The sequence below is a fragment of the Hydra vulgaris genome, chromosome 02 (assembly GCF_038396675.1).
Source record: "Hydra vulgaris chromosome 02, alternate assembly HydraT2T_AEP".
NCBI lineage: Eukaryota > Metazoa > Cnidaria > Hydrozoa > Anthoathecata > Hydridae > Hydra > Hydra vulgaris.
Genome location: NC_088921.1, coordinates 58,587,720 through 58,610,000, shown reverse-complemented (window position 1 = coordinate 58,610,000; position 22,281 = coordinate 58,587,720). Strand labels below are relative to the sequence as shown.

General features: G+C 28.6%; 1 protein-coding gene across 1 annotated transcript in view; it reads right to left on the bottom strand.

The window, feature by feature from the left end:
- LOC100215156 (large proline-rich protein BAG6) overlaps nt 1-22,281 on the bottom strand; it is a 62,945-nt gene that overhangs the window by 20,307 nt on the left and 20,357 nt on the right. Inside the window, exons 8-16 of the mRNA XM_065791525.1 lie at nt 15,817-15,858; nt 13,581-13,661; nt 13,053-13,333; nt 12,869-12,980; nt 6,988-7,215; nt 6,185-6,905; nt 5,896-6,029; nt 5,698-5,797; nt 5,200-5,274 (exon numbers count right to left, since the gene is read on the bottom strand). Coding sequence (XP_065647597.1) covers nt 5,200-5,274; nt 5,698-5,797; nt 5,896-6,029; nt 6,185-6,905; nt 6,988-7,215; nt 12,869-12,980; nt 13,053-13,333; nt 13,581-13,661; nt 15,817-15,858 — 1,774 coding nt within the window. The remainder of the gene's footprint in view (nt 1-5,199; nt 5,275-5,697; nt 5,798-5,895; nt 6,030-6,184; nt 6,906-6,987; nt 7,216-12,868; nt 12,981-13,052; nt 13,334-13,580; nt 13,662-15,816; nt 15,859-22,281) is intronic.

Below are 22,281 nucleotides of genomic sequence, written 5' to 3'. Positions count from 1 at the left end.
AGCCATTTAACCAAAAGTGAGCTTATCGCTAAACAAAATTTTCTTATGAAAATCAGGATTGACCGCAATCTTGTTTTGGGCCCATTCACCGAATGTATGCCTTACTAGGTGATCGCGTGGCTTCAATTCTTGCACAAGTTGGATTTTGTAAGCACTTTGTCATGGTGTAGCCCACTTTTCTGCCACTTATGACTTGCTTTTCATGTAGCTGCTTATTTGCTTTTCATTTAGCTGCTTATTTTCCTAGCTTAAATGTGGTAGTGGTGTAGTGGTAAAGCCCTTGCTTCATAGGCGAGAGGTTCCGAGTTCGATCCCCACTATACCCCTGGTAGTACTGCGCTTAACTTGTTTCTCCACGCAGCAGCCTTGTTCGTCAAGGTTCATGTTTCGGAGTTATAGAGTCGAGAGAGGGTTATAACCACTATTAAGTAGCCTCCTTATCTGTAGTGGCCTTCTCGGCCTTGGAGATGAGTAACAAAACAAAAAAACAAAAAAAAAAGTCACTTTCCATTTGTACAGGTGATGTCAAATATATCAACAAAAGTTACTTTTTCATCTTTTTGATCAAGGCGCTTTAGTAAGATATCGTGCTCAGATATTTAATTTTCCACTCTTCTCACTACAGACTTCAATTTTATGACAGAGAAATTTGAACCTCTGATTCACAAAGGCTTCAATTCTTCTATAACCATTTTCAACTTCTCGCTTTTTTCAACTCTGCCAATGATAGCACTTTTCAGAGGTATTTTGCAGTTATTCTCCAACAATGCTTCTGTACATGAGATGCATCTTGGTAGTTAAATGGTTTTATAAATCTTAGCAAATAATCGGTCCACAAAAGAATTTTTATTAATATCAGCACTTGATCTCTTGAAAGTTATTAAAACTCTGCAATTACAAAACTGTTTATTAGCTCGACTAAACATCGTATTTTACTTTCACTAAACAATGACTTACCACTGTAGAAAATAGTGGTCACAAACAAATAGAAGCATATTTCCAACAATTGGTTTATTTAATTGAAGTTGAAGATTTTTTTAGAAGAAACACCAGCCAATGAATGGACATTTATAAATATATCTAATATAGTAACAATCGCTATTGTTGCTGCATCTAAATATGAAATATCCAAAAACAAGATATTCATTCTAGAATATTACTGTTAAATAATACTGTTACCAATGGTGAATAATTGGTAAAATATTTAATATAGGTTTTTGGTAGGTGAGGTTTTTGATCAAATAAAAATAAAAAATAGATAAATAATGTTCTTAGACCATTATTTATTTTGTAGTACCATGGCCATATAAAGTTAAAAAAAGTTATTACCCTAATGCACATAGTCTACCTGCATAATTAATTTTTTATTGTCAGACATTAAAACAGGGTGCATATGATCTGATCTTTAAAGATGCATGTAATCTCTGATCTTTAAAGATGCACCTCATGTTATATGAAGTGTTAAATGTGGAGGTTCTATTAACATTATCCAGACACTGGTCAATTCTAGGTTGTTTAGGTTAAAAAGTTTAGGACTAACATACAGATATTATGAAAAGAACAAATTATTTGGTTAAAAATAATGTTAGCTTGTTTGATTTGTGATGGTGATAGAAGTATTACTGTAGAGCTGAGGATCAGTTCAAATCTGAAACTTTAATATGCTAAAAAATTTGTAGAAAACAATGCTGAAAACAGATCCAAATAATGCAAAAAATGTTATACATCCATGTTTTCTGGTTGAGATAGAAGAGGTGAATGTACTTAATGTAATTCCTCCTCTTTAAATTATAAAAGAGATTTTAGGTGTAACAAACAATTATTGCTACCTAGCTGAAACAAATGTTAAAATCATTTTCTGCAGATAAATATTTGATATGTATTAATATATTTTACAAACTATTTAAATAAAGTACAATTAAAAATGAAACATTTATTAAATTTAAGGCAATTTTACACTGTCACTAAAATTTACATTTAGTCGTAAAATTTGTTCTTTGAAATGAGACCTTATAAAGGCTATACTGATGCCATAGCAACATATATAAAAAAGTTAAAAGTAACAGTTAAACAAATATATAAACAACTTTTAAAGATAACATTATTACTTTAGTGTGTGTTGAGTCATAGCTTTTAGTTTTAATGTTAATTTAGTAAACTCAATTGTATATGAAGACTGCATTCAATCACAATATTTTTATGGGATGGAAAGTTTATTTATCTGGACATCATCTTGCAATGTTCTTAAATAAAACTAAGGCATTTAAAGTATTTTCTGGAAAAAACTAAATCATGAGGAATTTCTCAGGAAAATAGTATTGGAATACCAGCGCAGAAAGAAAAAATCAAAGGTAGTCGGCCAAGACATTTACATGACAGTCAACTGTTTTTATTGATAGGTCAACTAGAAAATTTTTTTTCGATGTTTTAATTTTTTTTATAACATTTTATAACTTTGTAAATAAAAAAATACCTTATGCTATTAAAGTATTACTTTCGACAAAAAAAATTTATGACGAAATTAAATTTGAAAAAATAATTAATTTGCTAATTATCAAATTAATAATAATAAAAATAAGAGTAATTTGAACAATATAATATTGTTTGAAAAATACAAATATCTTGTAGACTGAAAGTCACAAGATATTTGTAAGAAGTTCAACGTCATATCTTTTTCAGCAACTTGGCATGGTTCTGAAAGTTGCCATTTTATAAACTAATTAGTCAACCACGAGGAAGTTGAGACAAGGTTGAAGATTTGGGGTTTATGTTTATAAAAAGTTTTATTCTAAGATAATAAATATGCATAAAGATAATAAAATAATATGCATAAGATAAGAAAATAAATAAGATAAGAATAATAGAAAAAATAAATAAGAAATAAAAGAATAAAAGAGGTTTTGTCAACATCGTCAACAATGTCAACATCGTCAACATTGAAGTAAATTTAGATGTTTACTTTTGTGCATTTAAATTTTTTGTATAAAATAATTAAATTTTTATAAAATTATTAACTAAACAAAAAATATTTTTAATTTAAAACGATTTTTGTAATCTAATACCTCCTAATGCTTTATAACAACACAAAGACACTTTTAAAAATTACTATCGCTAATTGTTTTCTTGATAACTCAACAAAAAAATGCGCTAATGATAACTATAGTTATTTGAATTGCTAAACAGATTAAACAGGTTAACAACGTTCATTTATTGCAATGATTTCTAAACAGGTTAACAACATTCATTCATTGCAATTTAAATTGCTAAACAGGTTAACAACGTTCATTCGTTGCAATGACTTCTCAAATGGTAGCAAAACTTGAAGAGGTTTTTTAAAAAGATTTTATAAAAAGAAGTTTAATAAGAAAATTGAACAAGAAAACAAAACAAAAAAACAAAACAAAACAATTTAAAACAGAATGTTTTTAATTAAAAACAGAAAATAATAAAATAAGAATAAAAACTTTAATCAAGTATATAAAAAACAACCAGTGATTTTACCGTGAAATGAAACAAAAGATGTGTAAAAAATGAAAATATAGCTTATGTCATATAAAATAGTATAAAGTAGCTTATCATAAACAATAAAAATATTTCAAACAATTTTTCAAAATATTTCACTCTAAAATATTTTATATAATATGAAAATGTATTATTTTTGAAATACATCCAGGTTGTTTGTAAATGTTTATTTTTTTAAACTATGATTTTTTTTACCGGTCAATCTTGACTGGCAAGAACTTATTCGGGAAGTCAAAACAGTAATTTTGATCATTTCAGGCAGCTGTCAACTGTTTACTGCCCATTAATTTCTATGCTGGAAAACTCAAGCCATTAAATTTATATTATACCATTACATATTATATTATATTACACAGACATCTATATTTCTACAGATGGTATAATATTATACCATATTACAGATTCTACTATATTATACCAAGCAATATAATATTATATGGTAGATGTTATACTTTGCCAGGGCTCGAAACAAGCGACGGACATGAGACATTGTCCAACGCTTGTCCAGTGAAAAACAACATCTACCAGTCATTTTGTCAGACCCATATTTTATGTGCATTTATTTTCTAATCATTTCTAATAAAATACATCATTTTTTTGAATTAATTGATTTTTTTTAAAGACGCCAAAGCATTACATTTTTTTTGAATTAAGTAACCAGGTTTTTACCATCAACTGGTTATTACTGGATTTTAAAACATTGCAGCTAGTTATTAATTTAAATTTATAGCTTAGTATTTATTTCATTTTTTGTCCAATAGTTTTTATAAACTCCAAACAAATATTTTAGCTTTTAAATTTTTTTTTTTAATTTTAATGTGATAGATATATTAATGCTTATAGAAACCAGTATTTTTTATTATACTATTATATTTGAGTTGATATGTTATGTTTGTTTTCGCGCTAAAAATTTTTGCTATTAAAATGTTTATATTATTAATTCTAAAAAAGTTTGAAAAGATTTATAAAAAAATACATATTTATATAAATGTAATTATGTATAATATTCTTTGATAATTTAAATAAAATGGGTTTATTGTAAACATTATAATTAATTTGTTACTTTATTTAAAAAAGTAATAAATAAACTTAATTAATTATGTATTTAATATATTTACATAGTAACTTATGTATTTAATAATTTTGTATTTTTCTTATACATTTTTGTTATATATTTATTTATGTTTTTAATAATTACATAATTTATGTATTTAATATATTTACACAATAGTCTATGTATTTATTAATTTACGAAGCATTTCGCATAGTATAGTAATTTTTAACAAAAGTAACATAAATATATTTTCCTTTTCAAATCTTAGTTTTTTAAGTTTAGATTTTTTCTTCTTCTTTCAGATTTTTTTTGTTTGTTAGATAATTTATCTTACAAATTTTCTTTTTCTTTTTAGCGCATTTGAAATGCCTAGAGTTGTCAAAACAAATTGTGTGGTCAAGTTGTAAAAACAAAATGTTTTATCTGTGGTCAGGAATAGCATTCGATCGCACTTCTTTAATTTTTATTGGACATGTCCATCATACTTGAGTATTTATCGGACAAATTGTTGGGTACAAAAACGTTTGTTATTTTGAGCCCTGTACTTTGCCATATAATATTATAGATTATAAAAATATCAAATAAATAAAAATATTTAAAAAAATGAAAAAACTAAGAATTACTTGATGAATTTGCATCATTAGGGTTCTGGTTCAAGACTCGTACAGTTTCTGTTACCAGATCCATAAATTGATTATCTATAATTATGTATAATGTTCTTTGATAATTTAAATAAAATGGGTTTATTGTAAACATAATAAATTTGTTACTTTATTTAATAAAGTAATAAGTCAACTTAATTATTTATGTATTTAATATATTTACATAGTAACTTATGTATTTAATAATTTTGTATTTTTATTATACATTTTTGTTATATATTTAATTATGTTTTTAATAATTACATAATTTATGTATTTAATATATTTACACAATAGTTTATGTATTTATCAATTTACAAAGCATTTTGCATAGTATAGTAATTTTTAACAAAAAGTAATATAAATATATTTTCCTTTTCGAATTTTAGTTTTTTGAGCTTTTTAATATTATAGATTATAAAAATATTAAATAAATAAAAATATTTAAAAAAATGAAAAAACTAAAAAACTTAAAACTACTTGATGAATTTGCATCATTAGGGTTCTGGTTCAAAACTCTTACAGTTTCTGTTACCAGATCCATTAATTGATTATCTCTGGTCATATCAACATCCATTGACTAAAAAATATTTTGAAAATTTGTTTTACTAAATTTAATAAAATAAATGTTTAAATTAAAATAAAATTGACAATAAAACTAAAACTAAAAGAATTTACTGTTTCATCATCTATACTGGAATCATTTTCAGAAAAAGGATTATTTGTGTTAGATAAACTTCCAAACATTGAATTTAGAATATTGGAAATGCTAGACATATCAGCACTAATTGGAGGATTGTTATTAGGCAATTCTAAAATTTAAAAATCACATTCAAAAAAATACAACAAAAAATATTTTTTTCATAATTAGTACAACTGTCATTTAGTAAATATTGTGATTTAGTGTCACAGAATATATTTGGAAAAAAAAAAAAAAGTGATAAAACCTTATGAAAAATCTTATTACCAGTTGCTCCAGTATTTTGCTGCCCAGACATAGATGTGTTAACAGTGGGAGAAGCAGAATTAGATGTATGATCAATGACCACACTTGCAACTTCAACAACTCGAGGAGTACTTTGAGTATTACTCTGAGAAGAATGAAAGCTTGGCCCAAGGTGAAAAGAATTACACGGTAAGAGTGGGTCAGGGTGTAAAGGTGCACTATCTTGTTGATGGTGGTGAAAGTTTTCTTGTGCTGAATGTGCTGAGGTCTGCTGTCTTTGGCTTGCTTGTTGTGAACCATTATTAGATGGTGTTGACATTTCATTGGTGTTGCTTTGGGTTGTAGAACTTGAATCGGGTTGAGAACTGCTGTTTACCATTGGAGGAAATAATGCAGACATAACATTCTGAAGAACATCCTGCATATTAACATCATTTGTATTAACACCCCTTGAACGTCCTGAATTAGGAACTGGAGGGGTATTTGCAGATGTTGGTTGAGGTACACTCATTGAAAAAGGACCAAACATCATTCCAGCTGGAATGCCTTGATTCGTATCTGATGTAAATCCAGCAATTGGGACACCTGGTGGCCACTGATTAGTTGTTGGAATATTTGGATTTAAAGATCCTTGAGTAGCAGATGTAGTCAAAGTTTCTCCGCCGGTAACTAAGCGTTGAACTGAACTTGCAGGAATATGGACAACAGTAGTTGAAATAGCAGCTACAGCCACTGGTCCACCCTAAAAAAATAAAAATTTAGCTAAATAAAAATTTTTTGATATAAAAATGTTTTAAACCAGAATAAAATTTAATCTGTTTTACCTGTCGTATACCAGAATTTCCATTAGAGTTTCTTGATATTGGAACCATTCTCATGTGTGGGGTTTGTTGAAATCGTATTGGAGATATTTGTGGAAAGCATGACAATGATTGTGGTGTTGGAGAGTTGAAATTAAAAGTTAGATCAGATATAGCATGAAATGCATGACTGAGATCATGAAAAATTTCAGCAATTTGATCTGGAAGTAAATCATCATGGCCCCTGCGTTCCTTTAAAATAAATGTTTGAATAAAAATATTGATAACATATTATCTTTGCAAATATTAATTATAAATTGATAATATTATATAAAATGGAATATAGGCCTTGAACAGTACTATTATGAGGGTAAAGTCCAATAAAATAAAAAACAATGTACCGTAAAATGGCGTGAATAGAAACAAAACTTCATTTTTATATATATAGTAATTTATTTCCTACATAACTATGGTCAAATAGTGGCAACTATTTTTTTTTAAGTTGGTACACTTTGGGCTAAAAGGGAAATAATGGTTTGTTTGGGTGGCAGCACTGGTTCCTATTTGTTTGCCTTCTTGAATGTTGCACGTGATTCATGCTGTTTTTTCATCTACTTTGAACTTTCCAGGTAAGTCAGAATATGTACTGTTCATAGAAGTAAATAGTTGTTCAAAACATAGATTAACTATCCATATAAAAGATTAAGGCTTACTTTAAGCTTTAACTTTAATAATATTATTTCAGAAATTATTCATATTGATTACGTTAGATTTTTAGAATTCGTGGGGTTAATAGAAACATATACTTTTTAGTGTTTCTATTCACCCCACAAAAAAAATTTAATACTAAATCACACTTATACAATATAAAATACATATTATGTGTTATATACTTATATACTTAACTGACACAGCTGTTTTATTTCAGAACCCTGTAAAATGCCAAGGAAGTACAAACACGTGGTTGGAGGTGGCAACAAAAAGCATGATCCAAAAACAATCGAAAAAGCAATTTCTGACATACAGAATGGATTAAGCCTTCGAAAGTCTGCTGAAAAACATGGTTTGCATTATAGTGTTCTTTATTGACACTTGAAAAGAGGTCCAAAATTGAAGAGACATGGTGGTCAGACAGCATTATCTCTTGAAGAAGAACAGCTGTTTGTTGATAGGCTTAAGATATGTGGTGAATGGGGTTATCCCATTGACACTACAACTCTACGACTCCTTGTAAAAGACTTTTTAGACCGGAGAGGGAAAGAAGTTAAGAGGTTTAAAGATAACCTCCCTGGCCGTGACTTTGTGGAATCATTTATAAAACGTCATAAGGAACAACTGGCCGTGAGAATGTGTTAGAATATTAAATGCTCGAGGGCTGGTGTAACACCAGAAACAATTAACAACTATTTTGATGAACTGACAAATGAATTAAAGGATGTGCCTTTATCTAATATCGTAAACTACGATGAGACGAATCTAAGTGATGACCCTGGTAAGCGAAAGGTCATTATACGTAGAGGGACAAAATATCCAGAAAGAGTCATAAACTCATCAAAGTCATCTACGTCTGTGATGTTTGCAGCCACTGCTGAAGGCACTATTTTACCACCTTATGTTGTGTATAAGGATATGCACTTGTACCAAAGCTGGACGGAAGGTGGGCCAAAAAACGCCAGGTACAATCGAACAAAGTCTGGTTGGTTCGATTCCTTTTGCTTTGAAGATTGGGTACTGACAGTTGCTCTTCCGTACCTGAAAAACAAAACGGGTCGAAAAATTCTGATTGGGGACAATTTGCCTTCCCACTTATCAATGGAATCTGTGAAGTTGTGTAAAGACAATGATACCAGTTTTATTTTTCTCCCAGCTAACTCCACCCGTCTCACACAACCTCTAGACGTAGCTTTTTTTCGCCCATTGAAATCAACATGGCGGCAGATTCTCGAAGAGTGGAAAAAGGGCCCAGGAAGAGCAGAAGCAACTGTTCCTAAGGACAAATTTCCCGCGTTATTGAAAAAGTTGTGTGATTCATTGAAGGAAGAAAATGTGATCAGCGGTTTTAAGAAGTGCGGTATAGCGCCTCTAAACAGGAACAAAGTGCTGTCTATGCTTCCAAAAATCATTGATGATGAGGAAAATCAGAATTCAGAAAACATTCAAAAGAACACTGAAGCTGTTGACAGGAGTTTCCAAGAGCTCCTTCAGAGTCTGCGTCATGATCAGACTCCTAAGATAAGGCAAAAAAAGACCAAAGTAAATGTGAAACCTGGCAAAAGTATCGATGTTGAGGACTTCGTCGTGGACGATGAGATTCCCCAAACTTCACGTTCTACTGGCCAAAACCCAGGTACCTCAGGTACTAAACAGGTTCAGCAAAGAAAAGCCGAAAGCATATCATCAGAAGTTATCATCAGAGATATCATCAGAAGTTGAAGAGGACTATTCCAATTTGTTTTCTTACCGTAGGGCACATTTTATGTAACTTCTTTTGTTTATGTACTCAAATAAATCATTATGTTGAGAAATAAATTTATTTGTATTCATTTATTGACCAAAAATCCATATTTATCTGTTTCAATTCACCCTAAATTTGTTTCAATAGAAAAACACATGAAATTGAAGTACTGTTTCTATTCACCCTCATCTGCGGGGTGAATAGAAACACCATGTTTTTATTTGTTTTCATTAAAATGAAATAAGATAAAAAAATGGAAATACCATAAAAAATAGGTCTAACAGAGACCTGTATTTGGGGAAAAAATGGTGTACCTAAAACAACTACAAATATGCAAAATTTTAAACCAAAGTTGAAAATTGTTTCTATTCACCCCATTTTACGGTATATTATTAATTCAATTATATACAACCTAATAATATAATGTATTTTCTTTATAAACAGTTTTATTCATCATGGACAATGCTAAACACAAGAAATTACATCTTTTTATCAGGACTTTCTCCATGGAATATGAAAATAATGGGAAAAAAAAAAAATTCCATATCATAAAAAGTTTTCAACTTTTATCAAAGCAGAATAAATTGCATAGTGGTAATAAAAAGTCAGGTATATCAAATGACACAGTTGTTAACAAAGTCTTTATAAGGAAAAACATGTCACCATTGGAATCAAATTTAGGTCATGAGACCAAAAACTGTCTGAAGTCAACAAGTCATCTTGTATAACTTGTTTAGATGAGCATTTACTCACTAGCTTTGCTTATCTTTATAGCATATGGTGTTTTTAGAAAAAGAAGAAAAAAATAAAGAATAATGAAAGAAAAGATTGCTGCCCCATCCCAAACCCTCAGTCGATGTAGCAGCACTCCGCTGCAAGATATTTGGCAGTGCATGTATGTACTGAAGCCCCCGTCAACAGGCTATTTCAGTGTGACGACAAAGCACTCATCTAAACTAGTTCAAAACGCATTGTAAACCTAATTGTAAAAATAACCTACTTTATTTGCCAAACTTGAGCCTCTCTCCCATCGTCTTAAGGTTGTGTTTCTCTTTCTTTTTTAGGGGAAAGAGACACAACCATAAGACAATGTATATAAGATTATCTGCCTTTTACGTAGTCTCCTCCAGTCATCAAGTTCAGGTTTGGCTTTCAAAACTATCAGCTTCATAAAACCGTTTCAATGTTTTTTATGATGCAGCTATATGTTACATAAGGAAAAAGGCTTATGGAAAAGACCATCATGCCAAACTTTATTAAAGGTTTTAGAAATATAGGAATATATAAATAAATAGCCTTAACCACTACACATCTAACGCACAATAAAACCAATCAGTTATTACCGTTAAAAAATCAGCAGTAGAATGAGAAGATCAAAATTCATATTGATTATCAGAAAGTAATTTATCAGATTCAAGGTGAGAGATTAAGTGTTTGTTAATTAAAGACTCAAAAACTTTTCTTATGATAGGAAGAAGACTAATCAGACGGTAGCTAATAGGCCAGTCAGATCGCTTTCTAGAATTTTTTAAAATAGGGATAACAGATACCACCAAACAGCAGGCTGAAAATAGCAGGCTTTGGCGTTAAACAAAACCTTTTTACAATGGTTTCTGGCAAAAGTAAACAGATGTCTGTTTTCTGTAAAATTGTTTTGGTGATAGATATGGAGTAATGGTTATGATTGCAAATTGTAGCAGCACAATGAGAGGAAAACCATAGAGAAGAGTGAGGCTTGACTTCAGGGAATCGTCCAGAGGGAATAAAAGATTCCATTACAGCCTGAATCCAAGATGTTACATAAGAGGCACATTTGTCAGCAGGAGACAAAAAGATACAACAATATTGGCTGAAGGATAAAGAAAAAAGGCTTTGTTGATTTGATCAGAAATAACATCCAAAATAGTGCAGTTTTGAGATGAAGGAGAATGATATAGAACAAAGAGAAAGGTTATAGAGTAAAGTAGTGCTAAACAAAAGCACATAAAATAATAGTCTGTGGATTCAAACCTAGTTTCCGACAAATGGGTGAATTCTTACGAATTTAAATCCCCAGGCCAAGCATGTAACTATTAGAGCCTTTACAAATTAAAGGAAGATAACCATCAACATTAAAATCACAAGATGAAACAGCCTAACTAATATTAATCTCACAAAACTTTGCAAAAGATAAGACTCAACAGAAGAAAGGTTACTTCAAAGACCACAAATATTAGTGAATGATAGGTTTAGAGAACTTGGTGACGATGGTTTTTTGTGTTTTATAGTTTTTGATATTTTAGTCTTTTTTTAAATTGGCTAAAGACATTTTAATATGCATGTTAAATTGTATACCAAAAGTACCGACAAGCAAACCATTCATGCGTAACATAGCACTGTTAGTACTCTGACATTTTACAGCTGTTGATGGAATCAGCCTCTCTGAGAGCTACCACAGAGTTCAGGAAATCTGACTAATAGTCGGCCTCAGAACCATAAAAATGAGTTTTAGAACTGTACCCTCATTAGGAGATAATAAAATGAGTTGCGTAGTCATAAAAACTGGGACAGAAGCAATACCTATGCAATGAGTCAAGAAGATCCAGCATTCAACATCCTAAAGTGGAAACAATTTATATAAATATATCTATGCCAGTCTTATAGATTAAGAAGGAGTGCGAAGCTGGTCAACAAATTGAATCTGTTTACCCCTTAAGACTTAACTTTGATTAAACTTTGAAAGAAATAAAAAACCTTACTTATAGTTTTACTGTTGAAAAACTGTTATTCAAAACAAAAATGTACTTCAAATCAATAAATAAATGAACCTATAAAGTTTTCTTATCAACAATTTTTATGCAGAGCACTATTCAATAAAATAACTTATTACATGAAACCAATTAATTTAGTTAATCAATTTGACTTTGTTAACATTGATAACATTGAAAACAATTTAAAAAATTTCAAACTTTAAATAATCTAATAAACATGATAAACAAACATTCAAGTCTTTTTTCAGTGGCATGATCAAAAACCAAAGACCAATTACCAAAAACATTCAGTTATACTTTTCAGTAACCAAAACTAGAAAAACATCTATAACCAAAAACATTTGGTTATACTTTTCAGTAACCAACATGAACTGTAATGCATACAGCTGATAATATAAGATGTCAACATACACAGATTTTTATTTCAGCAAAAAAATCCAAAAAAAGTTAACAGTTTTTGAACTATTTTAAGCTCTTGCTTATTTTACAGTTAAAATTTGTTTATTGATTTTGACTTTTTATCTTATATGAAGCATTTCTGTTCTCCAGAAATGGTAAAAAACATACACTTATCACAAATACATTTTAGCGAAACTAACAACAAGCTTTAACTTCACAGGTTGTCTTTTAAATTTACACTACTTTTGGTATGATAACAACAACAAAATTCTTTCGGTTAAAAATTTGAAAATCAACTTACAGGTCCTTGAGGATTATGAAGAAGATATCTGTATCTCTGTAGAAATGGAGCAAAGTGGTGGAAAAAATGCATAAAATCTCCAAGAAAGTGACTCAGAACTTGAGGTCGAACACTAAATATTGTTGAAATTGTTAAAAAATTATTTTTATTTAAAAAAAAAATTATCAGCAAATATTCAGCATACATGTTTTGATCTTGGCTCACATTATTCACATTAGAATGACTCGGTGATGTATTTGAGTTGTTGTTCAAACTAGAATCTTCAACATTAACATTACTGCTCGTCGTTTCATCAACAGGATTTTCTTCAGTACTTGTAGAAGATTTATTTTCACTGGGTGGGTGACAACTACTACCATGGCCATGACAAGTACTGGAAGCATGCGGAGTACTCTCTCTGTCTTCTCTGGAATTATTTTCTTGTGTCGTGTGTGTGTGAAAATTGGCACTGTTACTATGAGTTGGCTTGAGAAAAATGAAAAAAATTTGTTTAATAATCCTGAAACATCTGTTTGATATAAATAATACTTCAACAAGTGAAAATTAATAACTTTCCTATTATTTTTTTTTATATCAATAATCATTACATTAATAGTATTGCATAAACAATCATTGCAATAGTATTGCATAAGCAATCATGGAGATAATCATCAAGATAACCATGGAAGATAACATTTAACAATTTAATAATTAAAATCATAAAAACATTTACTTGCATATGGCGCAACAAATGATCTGCATGACACAAAAATCTTCTTGCAACTTGCAGGCGTCGTCGCACATCATCATTATTCTAATAGAATAAAATTTGATTTAACTAAAGATTATAGCAGTTCATATAACAAAATATGTTTAGAAATTATAGCATATTAATAATGAAATCAATTTTTTTTTTTTTAAATTTGACATAATAACTTTAACTAACAACAAAATAAAAAAGATACAAATGTTTAGGTAATAGTCCCAAGGTACGATGTTTTAAAAACATACATTTTAATTTTATTTAAAATCAGAATAAATTTTCAATTGAAAAACATTGATAAGAAACATTTACTGTAACCTCTCTGTAAAAATTAAACACCAAAACAACACTACATCAAACTATTAACAACACATAAAAATTTTAAAGCAAATATTCAACTTAAACTTTTTTTATTTGATAATCAACGCAACTTTAATTTTAGTTTTGTTTAAATTTACTTTTAGTTTTATTTCTCTGTCATACCTTCAATATTATTTAATATTTAAGAAAACTTTGTTAGATAAAAGGTCTGAAATTTAATAGTCCAATTATTGGATTAAAAAGTTGTTTAAAAAAAACATGACAGCTTTAATTAAAGATTTTATTTGTTCAAAATACATTGTTTATAAATATCTTTGCTTGTTTGTTTTAGCTACTTATACTATGATTTACGAAAATAAGATGTTACAACCAGTTTATGCAGTAATTTTATTATTACATCATCCAACTACATCAAAATAAGATGTTACAACCAGTTTATGCAGTAATTTTATTATTACAGCATCCAACTACATCCAAATAAGATGTTACAACCAGTTTATGCAAAAAATTTTATCACCTTATCTAAATCTATTCAAATATTCAACTTAAATATAGAATTAATCAGATAATTCAATTACTTAAAAAACATTAAAACAAGAACTTTTTTTTTAATTTAGTTTTTAAACACTGCTATTTCCTCTTTTAATTATAAAATGCTAGTATTCCAAAACAAAATGAAGTCTCCTTTGTATACCATTTTTGTATACAAATGAATATTCAAGAAATTCTTAAGTGATTGTGCATCTGGTGAATATAGAAGACTTATTTTATATAAAGATTTTTTACATTGTTAACATTAATGGTATCCAAGTATGCAACAACTTCATTAGAGTAATGTATGTTTGCAAGGAACTACAAAGAATACTCAAATAAATCTTCTTGTTAACTCTCTGTTTACACTTAGCAAAAGGAATCTTGAAGAATCTGATGGATTTATGATAAAATTTTGAGGTTAAAAGTTGCATTTAAACACAACTAAACGGTATTAAATTTACAAGCAGCTTGAAATTGAAAAACACCATGCTGTTTGTCTAACATCACTTTCAATTTGGTAAACTTCTTCTCTTTCATTTTTACTACTTTTCAACTGCTTCTTTTCTGTCATTCTAGACTTATTTTTTATTCTTTTTTAAATTTTTACAGCATTACATTTTTTTAAACTAATTTAGTTCCAATGAAGCTACTACTAATCACTATTAAAGTTGGGAGTTACAAGAAATCACTATTAAAGTTGGGATTAAATTTTTGTGTTAAAGTAAATAAAAAAAACCTCTTAGTTTTTCCCAAAAAATTAAGGGTTTATGGGAATGCAAATACATTTCAATCAAATACAAATATTTAAGAATTTTTCAAATCAAATACAATACAAATACAAATATACAAATTCAGCTTATTTTTACCAAATACAAATACGTGTTTGACCCTAACCCTGGTTAAAAGTAGCCACTATTAAAGTTGGGAGTTACAAGTAACCACTATGAAAAGTAGTTACCTTTTGTATGTTACTTGGTATGAATGCTACTTTTATACTAAGTATACAAGTATACCAAGTATTACTTGGTATACTTGTTACTTGTATACTTGATATACTTTGTATACTTGTATACTTGGTATGTATGTTATTTGGTATGTATGTTACTTGGTAAATATGTTACTTGGTTACTTGTAACTCCCAACTTTAATAAAGTAGCTCCCAACTTTAATAAAAGTAAAAATGGGTAAAGTAAGCATTTACTGTATCTTTACCCACTTATTTTTTTTTCTGTATAACTCTTTGGTTTTTTTAACAGACTAAGCATAAATTCAAAAAGTTAAGAGAAACAAGTAAAGCAGTGCTTATAGAATAAAAAGTTTAAAAAAAAATGAAAATAAAAAAAGCACTTACATTAGGGGGTGAAACATTGATGTTTACATTTAAACTGTTTCCCTACAAAAAGAAAAAATCTATTAGTGTTTCTCAAACAAATAAAAAATTCCTCCTAATTTTTTATTAATATAAATTATATTAACATTACAAATAAATAAAAATAATATAATAATAAACTATTACAATTATTATTATGAATACTATTACTACTTATTAGAAATTATTATTTTTATATTTTTCATCCATTTAAAAAAATGCATCAAAGGACTAGACCGAACTGTCAAGCCCAAGTGAAATAAGGAAAAAATTAGAAAAGAAAGATAAAAAAAATAGACACTGCGCATGTAATAGAAATAATAAATTCAGACTCATAATGGAAAATCATAACCAACGCACAAAGTATAAAAAATACTAAGCTTAACGTCATATATCAAATATTAAAAAAATCCATATATCAAATCTGTTGCAAAATTAGCATCTGCTAAGGCTGCATCTTTTTATCAAGCTCGACATTTCTTACTCCGGATTCTATTATCTATCTCTATAAATCTCAAATCCAGCCTTGTATGGAATACTGTTGCCATATCTGGGGCTATCTTCTAATGATGCCCTTTCTCTTTTAGATAAGGTGCAAAAACGCATTGTAAACATAGTTGGATCTGCTTTTGCAGCCAACCTCCAACCATTATCACATTGTCATAATGTTGCTTCTCTTTCTCTTTTCTACAAATACTATAATGGGCACTGCTCTAAAGAGCTAGTGTCCCTTGTGCCATTTACTAAAATTAATTCTCATGTTACTCGCGATTTAATTAAGTCTCACCCTTTTTTCTGTGACTATTCCTAAGTGCTCCTAAAACTTTTATTCCTCTAGTTTTTTTCCTTGAACATCAGTTCTTTGGAATTTGCTTCCTTCATATTGCTTTCTTGATTCATATAATTTGCAATCTTTTAAATTGTCTGCCAATCATTATCTCGCTCTACACTCTTCATTTTTTCTCTTCCAGTAACTTTCAACTCTAATAGTGGTTGTTCGCAGCCTTCTTGGAAGCGAAGATGTTTAAAACGAAGGAGCTAGGGATCAATGCAGAAAACACATAAATTGTGTAAAGCAGCATCAATCCAGCCCATTGCACCAAAATTTCAGAGCGGGTATTGAGCCTGGAACTCATGGATTATCAGGCCGATGCTCTAACCAATCAAGCAATAGATGTTCATGTTGAACCAAGATGATAAATATTATAAATATAATAGAATGAACAACAAAAATTAAATGACAATGAAATAAAATAGTGTACAAACAAAATAAAGACAAAGTACTGAAATATGTATATATATATATATATATATATATATATATATATATATATATATATATATATATATATATATATATATATATACACATACATGTATATATATAAATATATATATATATATATATATATATGTATATATATATATATATATATATATATACATATACATAAATACATACACAAATATGAACATATACATACATACCTATATATATACATACACACATATATACATATACACATATATATTGGTGTTGTAAGATCCAATTAATATTAAGTAGTGGACTAATGTAGGTGAAACTCTATCCTCAGGGCCACAATATATTCACCAATGATGTTTCAGAGAGCCTGATAAAAATGGCTAGTAACTCTCATTAGGGATGCACCCTCATATCAGTCATTATTGCAATAAAACGTTCCTTACTACAGACAAACCAATCACCTACACCCCTTCTAAAATTAGGCAACACCAATAATCTTTAGAAAAAATGGGGATATAGAGACAAACATCCACAAAAAGTATATCTAATTAATCTAACAATAACAAGCAGTAATATATAATGTAAAAAAATTCTACTTAGTGTAAATACACATTAAGATATAAAAAGATAAGTATCTTACCATATTTGATAAGTTAATAAAAAATTTATTTTAAGAAGTGGACAGCTTGTTACCATAGCTGACAGACGAGTAACTGAAAACAAAACTCCTGTCAAGAAAAATAAGATCTTAATTGAAGACATAGCAGTGCTAACAACAACAAAGTGACTAGGCGACATCAAAGGAATAAAAAATACTTCCAAAACTATTGATCAAACAAATAAAAAATACTTGCAAAAAACATGCTCCAGGGAAATTTATAGTACAACAGTTAATGATAGAACTATAATCTTACAAAAATAATCAAAAAATTCGATAGTGGTATAGAATCAAGGTAGTAATTATATGTGGTATAAGGTAAAACCTATGAAACGATTATAAGATAATAACGGTATAGGGTAAAGTTCATAAACATTGTAACATGATAATGGTTTTAGGTAGAGCCTGAAAAATGGTCTAAATGTAAATAAATATCATATAATATATAAAAAAAACAGTAAAATAGATACATATGTGTAACTAATGCAAAGATAATGACGTATTAAAAATAAACAGACTAGTAATATATTAAAACATCAAATAACTAAAATTTATAAAAAATGGTCTAAACTTCGTATGTATACATTATTCATGGGCCGAATGTATTAAAATATTTTTAATCGATGCTGTATTGAAATAGGTAGGTGTGGGTATCAATGAAAATATTTCTGCTAAATAGGGGTCATCTCTAATAATATGCCAATGCTTCACAACAATGTTATTGATATCTCTCCCAATATCACAATAAAGAGTCACTATTGGTAACATATCTACATCAATATTTGTATGGGGTTTATTAATTAGTTGATTTTGACTAAATTGCAAGGCTTTAGTAAATTGCAAACTAATATCTTCCACTGCGTAACCTCTAAACACAAAGATTTGCACTAAAGCTAGCAGTTCTTTGGAAAGATTTTCCTGTTCAGATTTAATTCTATTAAAGCATAACGATTGGCTGTATATAATGCTTTTCTTTAAATGGTATGGGTGATTGGATTCGTGATGTAGAAGGCTCATTGCATCTGTTGGCTTACTGTATAAATTACTTTGAATACGGCCATATCTGTCCTTATATAGTGTGATGTCCAAAAAATTAATTGAAGAGTCAGATTCATTAAAAATAAATTTAATAGTCAAGTGGATCCCATTCATGAAGTTATATACCTCATGTAATTATTCTATAGACCTATAAAACAAGAAAAAAATCATCAATGTAACATTTATAAAAAGAAATCGAATTTGGGAACTGGGTTCGAATTTTATCATCTAACATACCCATAACAAGATAGCATATGGCGGTACCATTCTTGTACCATCAATTTGTTGGTTTTCAAAAATTCAATTCAACGGTTTCAAAAATTATATTAATATAGGCTAATTGTGGGCATAATGGTGATCTCTGATGAATTGGAATTTGTTTCATATAAAAGATGGTTACTTCAATTCCTTCTTGATGTGGGATATTGGTATAGAGTGATGTGACATCTGCTGTGACAAAAAAATAGTTAGAAGATGTAAACTGTTAGGATTAAAGCATATGAAGAAAATTAGTAGTATCTTTGATATGAGGGGAGAGATTCTGCCACTGGTTGTATAAAGTGTGCGATAAATTTAGATAAATGGCCCATTTGGCCATTACATGCTGAAACAATAGGTTGTAATGGTATACCCTTTTTGTGAGTTTTCAGTAATCCGTAAAAAAATAGGGCAGCGACAGGGTGTATCAGGTTGTAAAATTTTTTTTTGCTGTTGTTTAGTTAATTATGTAGTGGACAACCATGTAGTCTATTAGAGTATTCGCATCATTTAGTGCTTTTGCCATTGGATTTTGGGGCAGGAGTTTATAAGTATTAGTATTATTTAATAGTTGGTTTATTTTATTCTTATACTGTACCTTATCTAAAATACAAACCCCACCACCTTTATCTGCTCTTTTGAATATGATTTCCTTATTATTATGTAGTTTCTCCAATGCTATAGACTCTACTAATGAAAGATTGTTTGTAACTTTGGGTTTGGGTTTTTTCATAATTGTCTCAATGTTTTGATCAATCCGTAAAAGAAAATTTATTTATGTTTTGGTTATTTGTATTTAGAGGTGTCCATTCCAGTATTTTGCGGAACGGGTGAGGTAATTGATTTTTGTCATCTTTACCAAAAAACATTCTTAGATTAATGGATCTTTAAATCTCTCCACTGCTTTACTAAATAAATTACCATGAATATAATTTGAGTAAGGTATAAATGAAATACCTTTGTTTAAGATTTGTTGTTCCACATTTGACAAACCATATTGTGAAAAATAAGTTATTAGTTTCTCATTAAATAATTTTACATGAATTTATTACTTTGGATAGTAGAAAATTTATCAAATGTTTATATTCTTTATTACATGCTTTTTACATGAATTGATGGTAAGAATAAACTTTTCATTGAAATTAGAGGACAAATTTTTTGTTCATTTGATGGGTTGAATATAGATACATAGTTGTTCAAGGACGCAAAAAGTAACGGATAGTAGAAAATAATATACATAAGGTCAATAATAAGTCTAGGTATGAGTTAAAAGTAAAGGTATAAAATAAAACAATGAAATGAGAATATAATTATATACAGCATATAAGAATACAATTATATACAAATGAGTAATGAGAATATAATTATATACAGCATTATATATATATTGCATTATATTCTCAACAGAAAAATAATTACAGTCTGCAAATTGCCTCTTAGTATAGCCACTATATAATAAAAATTGAGTTTGGTTCCTTTACAAAAAGGATCCAAAAATTCTAAATAAAACGCAAAATTAACACTAAACAAAATCATTAAATTTACTAAAAACTAAGGAACGACCTAAAGAACTGACACTTTTATATATTTATGTATTTATGTAACAAACCGTATCTATGTAGTCAAAGTAATTACATATGTAACCGTATCTATGTATCAAAATTGCATCTATGTAGTCAAAGTTGTAAATAGAAGTGATAATTAAACTAATAAACAAATAAAAACTGCATGTGATGCACTATAATGATATTAAAAGCAACATGCAATATAGATAAGAAAAGATAATAATATAAATATAAAATATGAAGAAAATAAAAAAAGTGACGTATAATAAAAAAAAGCTGTGTATATAAGTCTAGTATAGTACTAGCTCTCTAGTCCCAACATAAATAATTTTAAAAAGTGCAAAAATATGCCTCAAAGGACTAGACCGAGCTGTCAAGCCCAAGTGAAATAAGGAAAAAATTAGGAACAGAGAAAGGATAAAAAAATAAAATTAAAAAGATATTTTGAACAGATGTTCAGAGCAAAACAAAGATATTAAAGTAAAGTGTATATTAAAAAAATAATAATGATATAAAATTTAAAATAATTTTTTTAAATAAGATAATAATATTAAACTATTACAACTATTATTATGTATTGTACTACTATTTATCAGTAATAATTTTTTTTAATTTTCAATCCATAAATAAAATATAATTATAAGATTGTAAATCCCTATTATATAACACGGCCGGGTTTGTTGCTGTAAAGGCTAAAAACTAGCGGGCTGAATCAAAATTAACAATCTAACAGATTCAATGAAATTTATAAAATTTTAATTATAAATATAAGATATAATTTATTTTTCAATGCCAAAAAAGTGTTATAGGCTGTAGAAGTAATTACAAGCAAAAGATTGAAGAATCAGAGTATCTCACTGGAAAAACTAGAAAGAGTCGTTTTTAGAAAAATTTTCAGTTTTTCCAACATTTTTTTTCCAAAACAGCCCTTGTCAGTTTTTCCAGTGAGTGGACACCCTGAGAATGCCCAAATAACAGCAATCACGCACCATAAAAAATTTTTTTTTTCTTGATATCTAGATCTTCAAAATTGTTGGAGTGACAACCAAAAAACCTAATCCAACAATTGGGTCCACACAGAAAACTTAGCGATGTGTATCAATTATTTTGAAGATAAATACTTAAAGAGGCAAATGTAAAACATTAAATTATTCCAAAAATTTTATACCAACTAAAACATTTTATCAATGCCATCTCTAATTCAATCAAACTCAGCTTTACACAAGCCCCCAGCAGTTTGCAAACATAAACATTATTTGAAACAATTTAAATAAATGAAGCAGATGATTTCATAAAACATGATACAATTAAGTACAAATCTTAATGAAAGTTTTTGTCCACCAGGGTTTTAATTTAAAAGAATCGACAATCAATCCCATTTGTTGTTAAGGCCTGTCCAGAGTTTAAAATTTCTGGTTTTTTGATTAGTTCATAGATAGAAGAAACATTAGAAACATATAAAGCATCTTTTAATGTGTGAGCTAACTGGTAGTAATAACTGGCAGTCATGCAACAAATGTTTTAGCATTAAAGACTTTACGTTTGAAATTTGGTGAACAAGATAATGACATTTAATTTAAAAAGTTAGGAACAATTTATTAAATTCAAAGTTGTTTGTACTTCCATTTTTCAATTTCATAGAGTTATCATTTGAAGATATTATT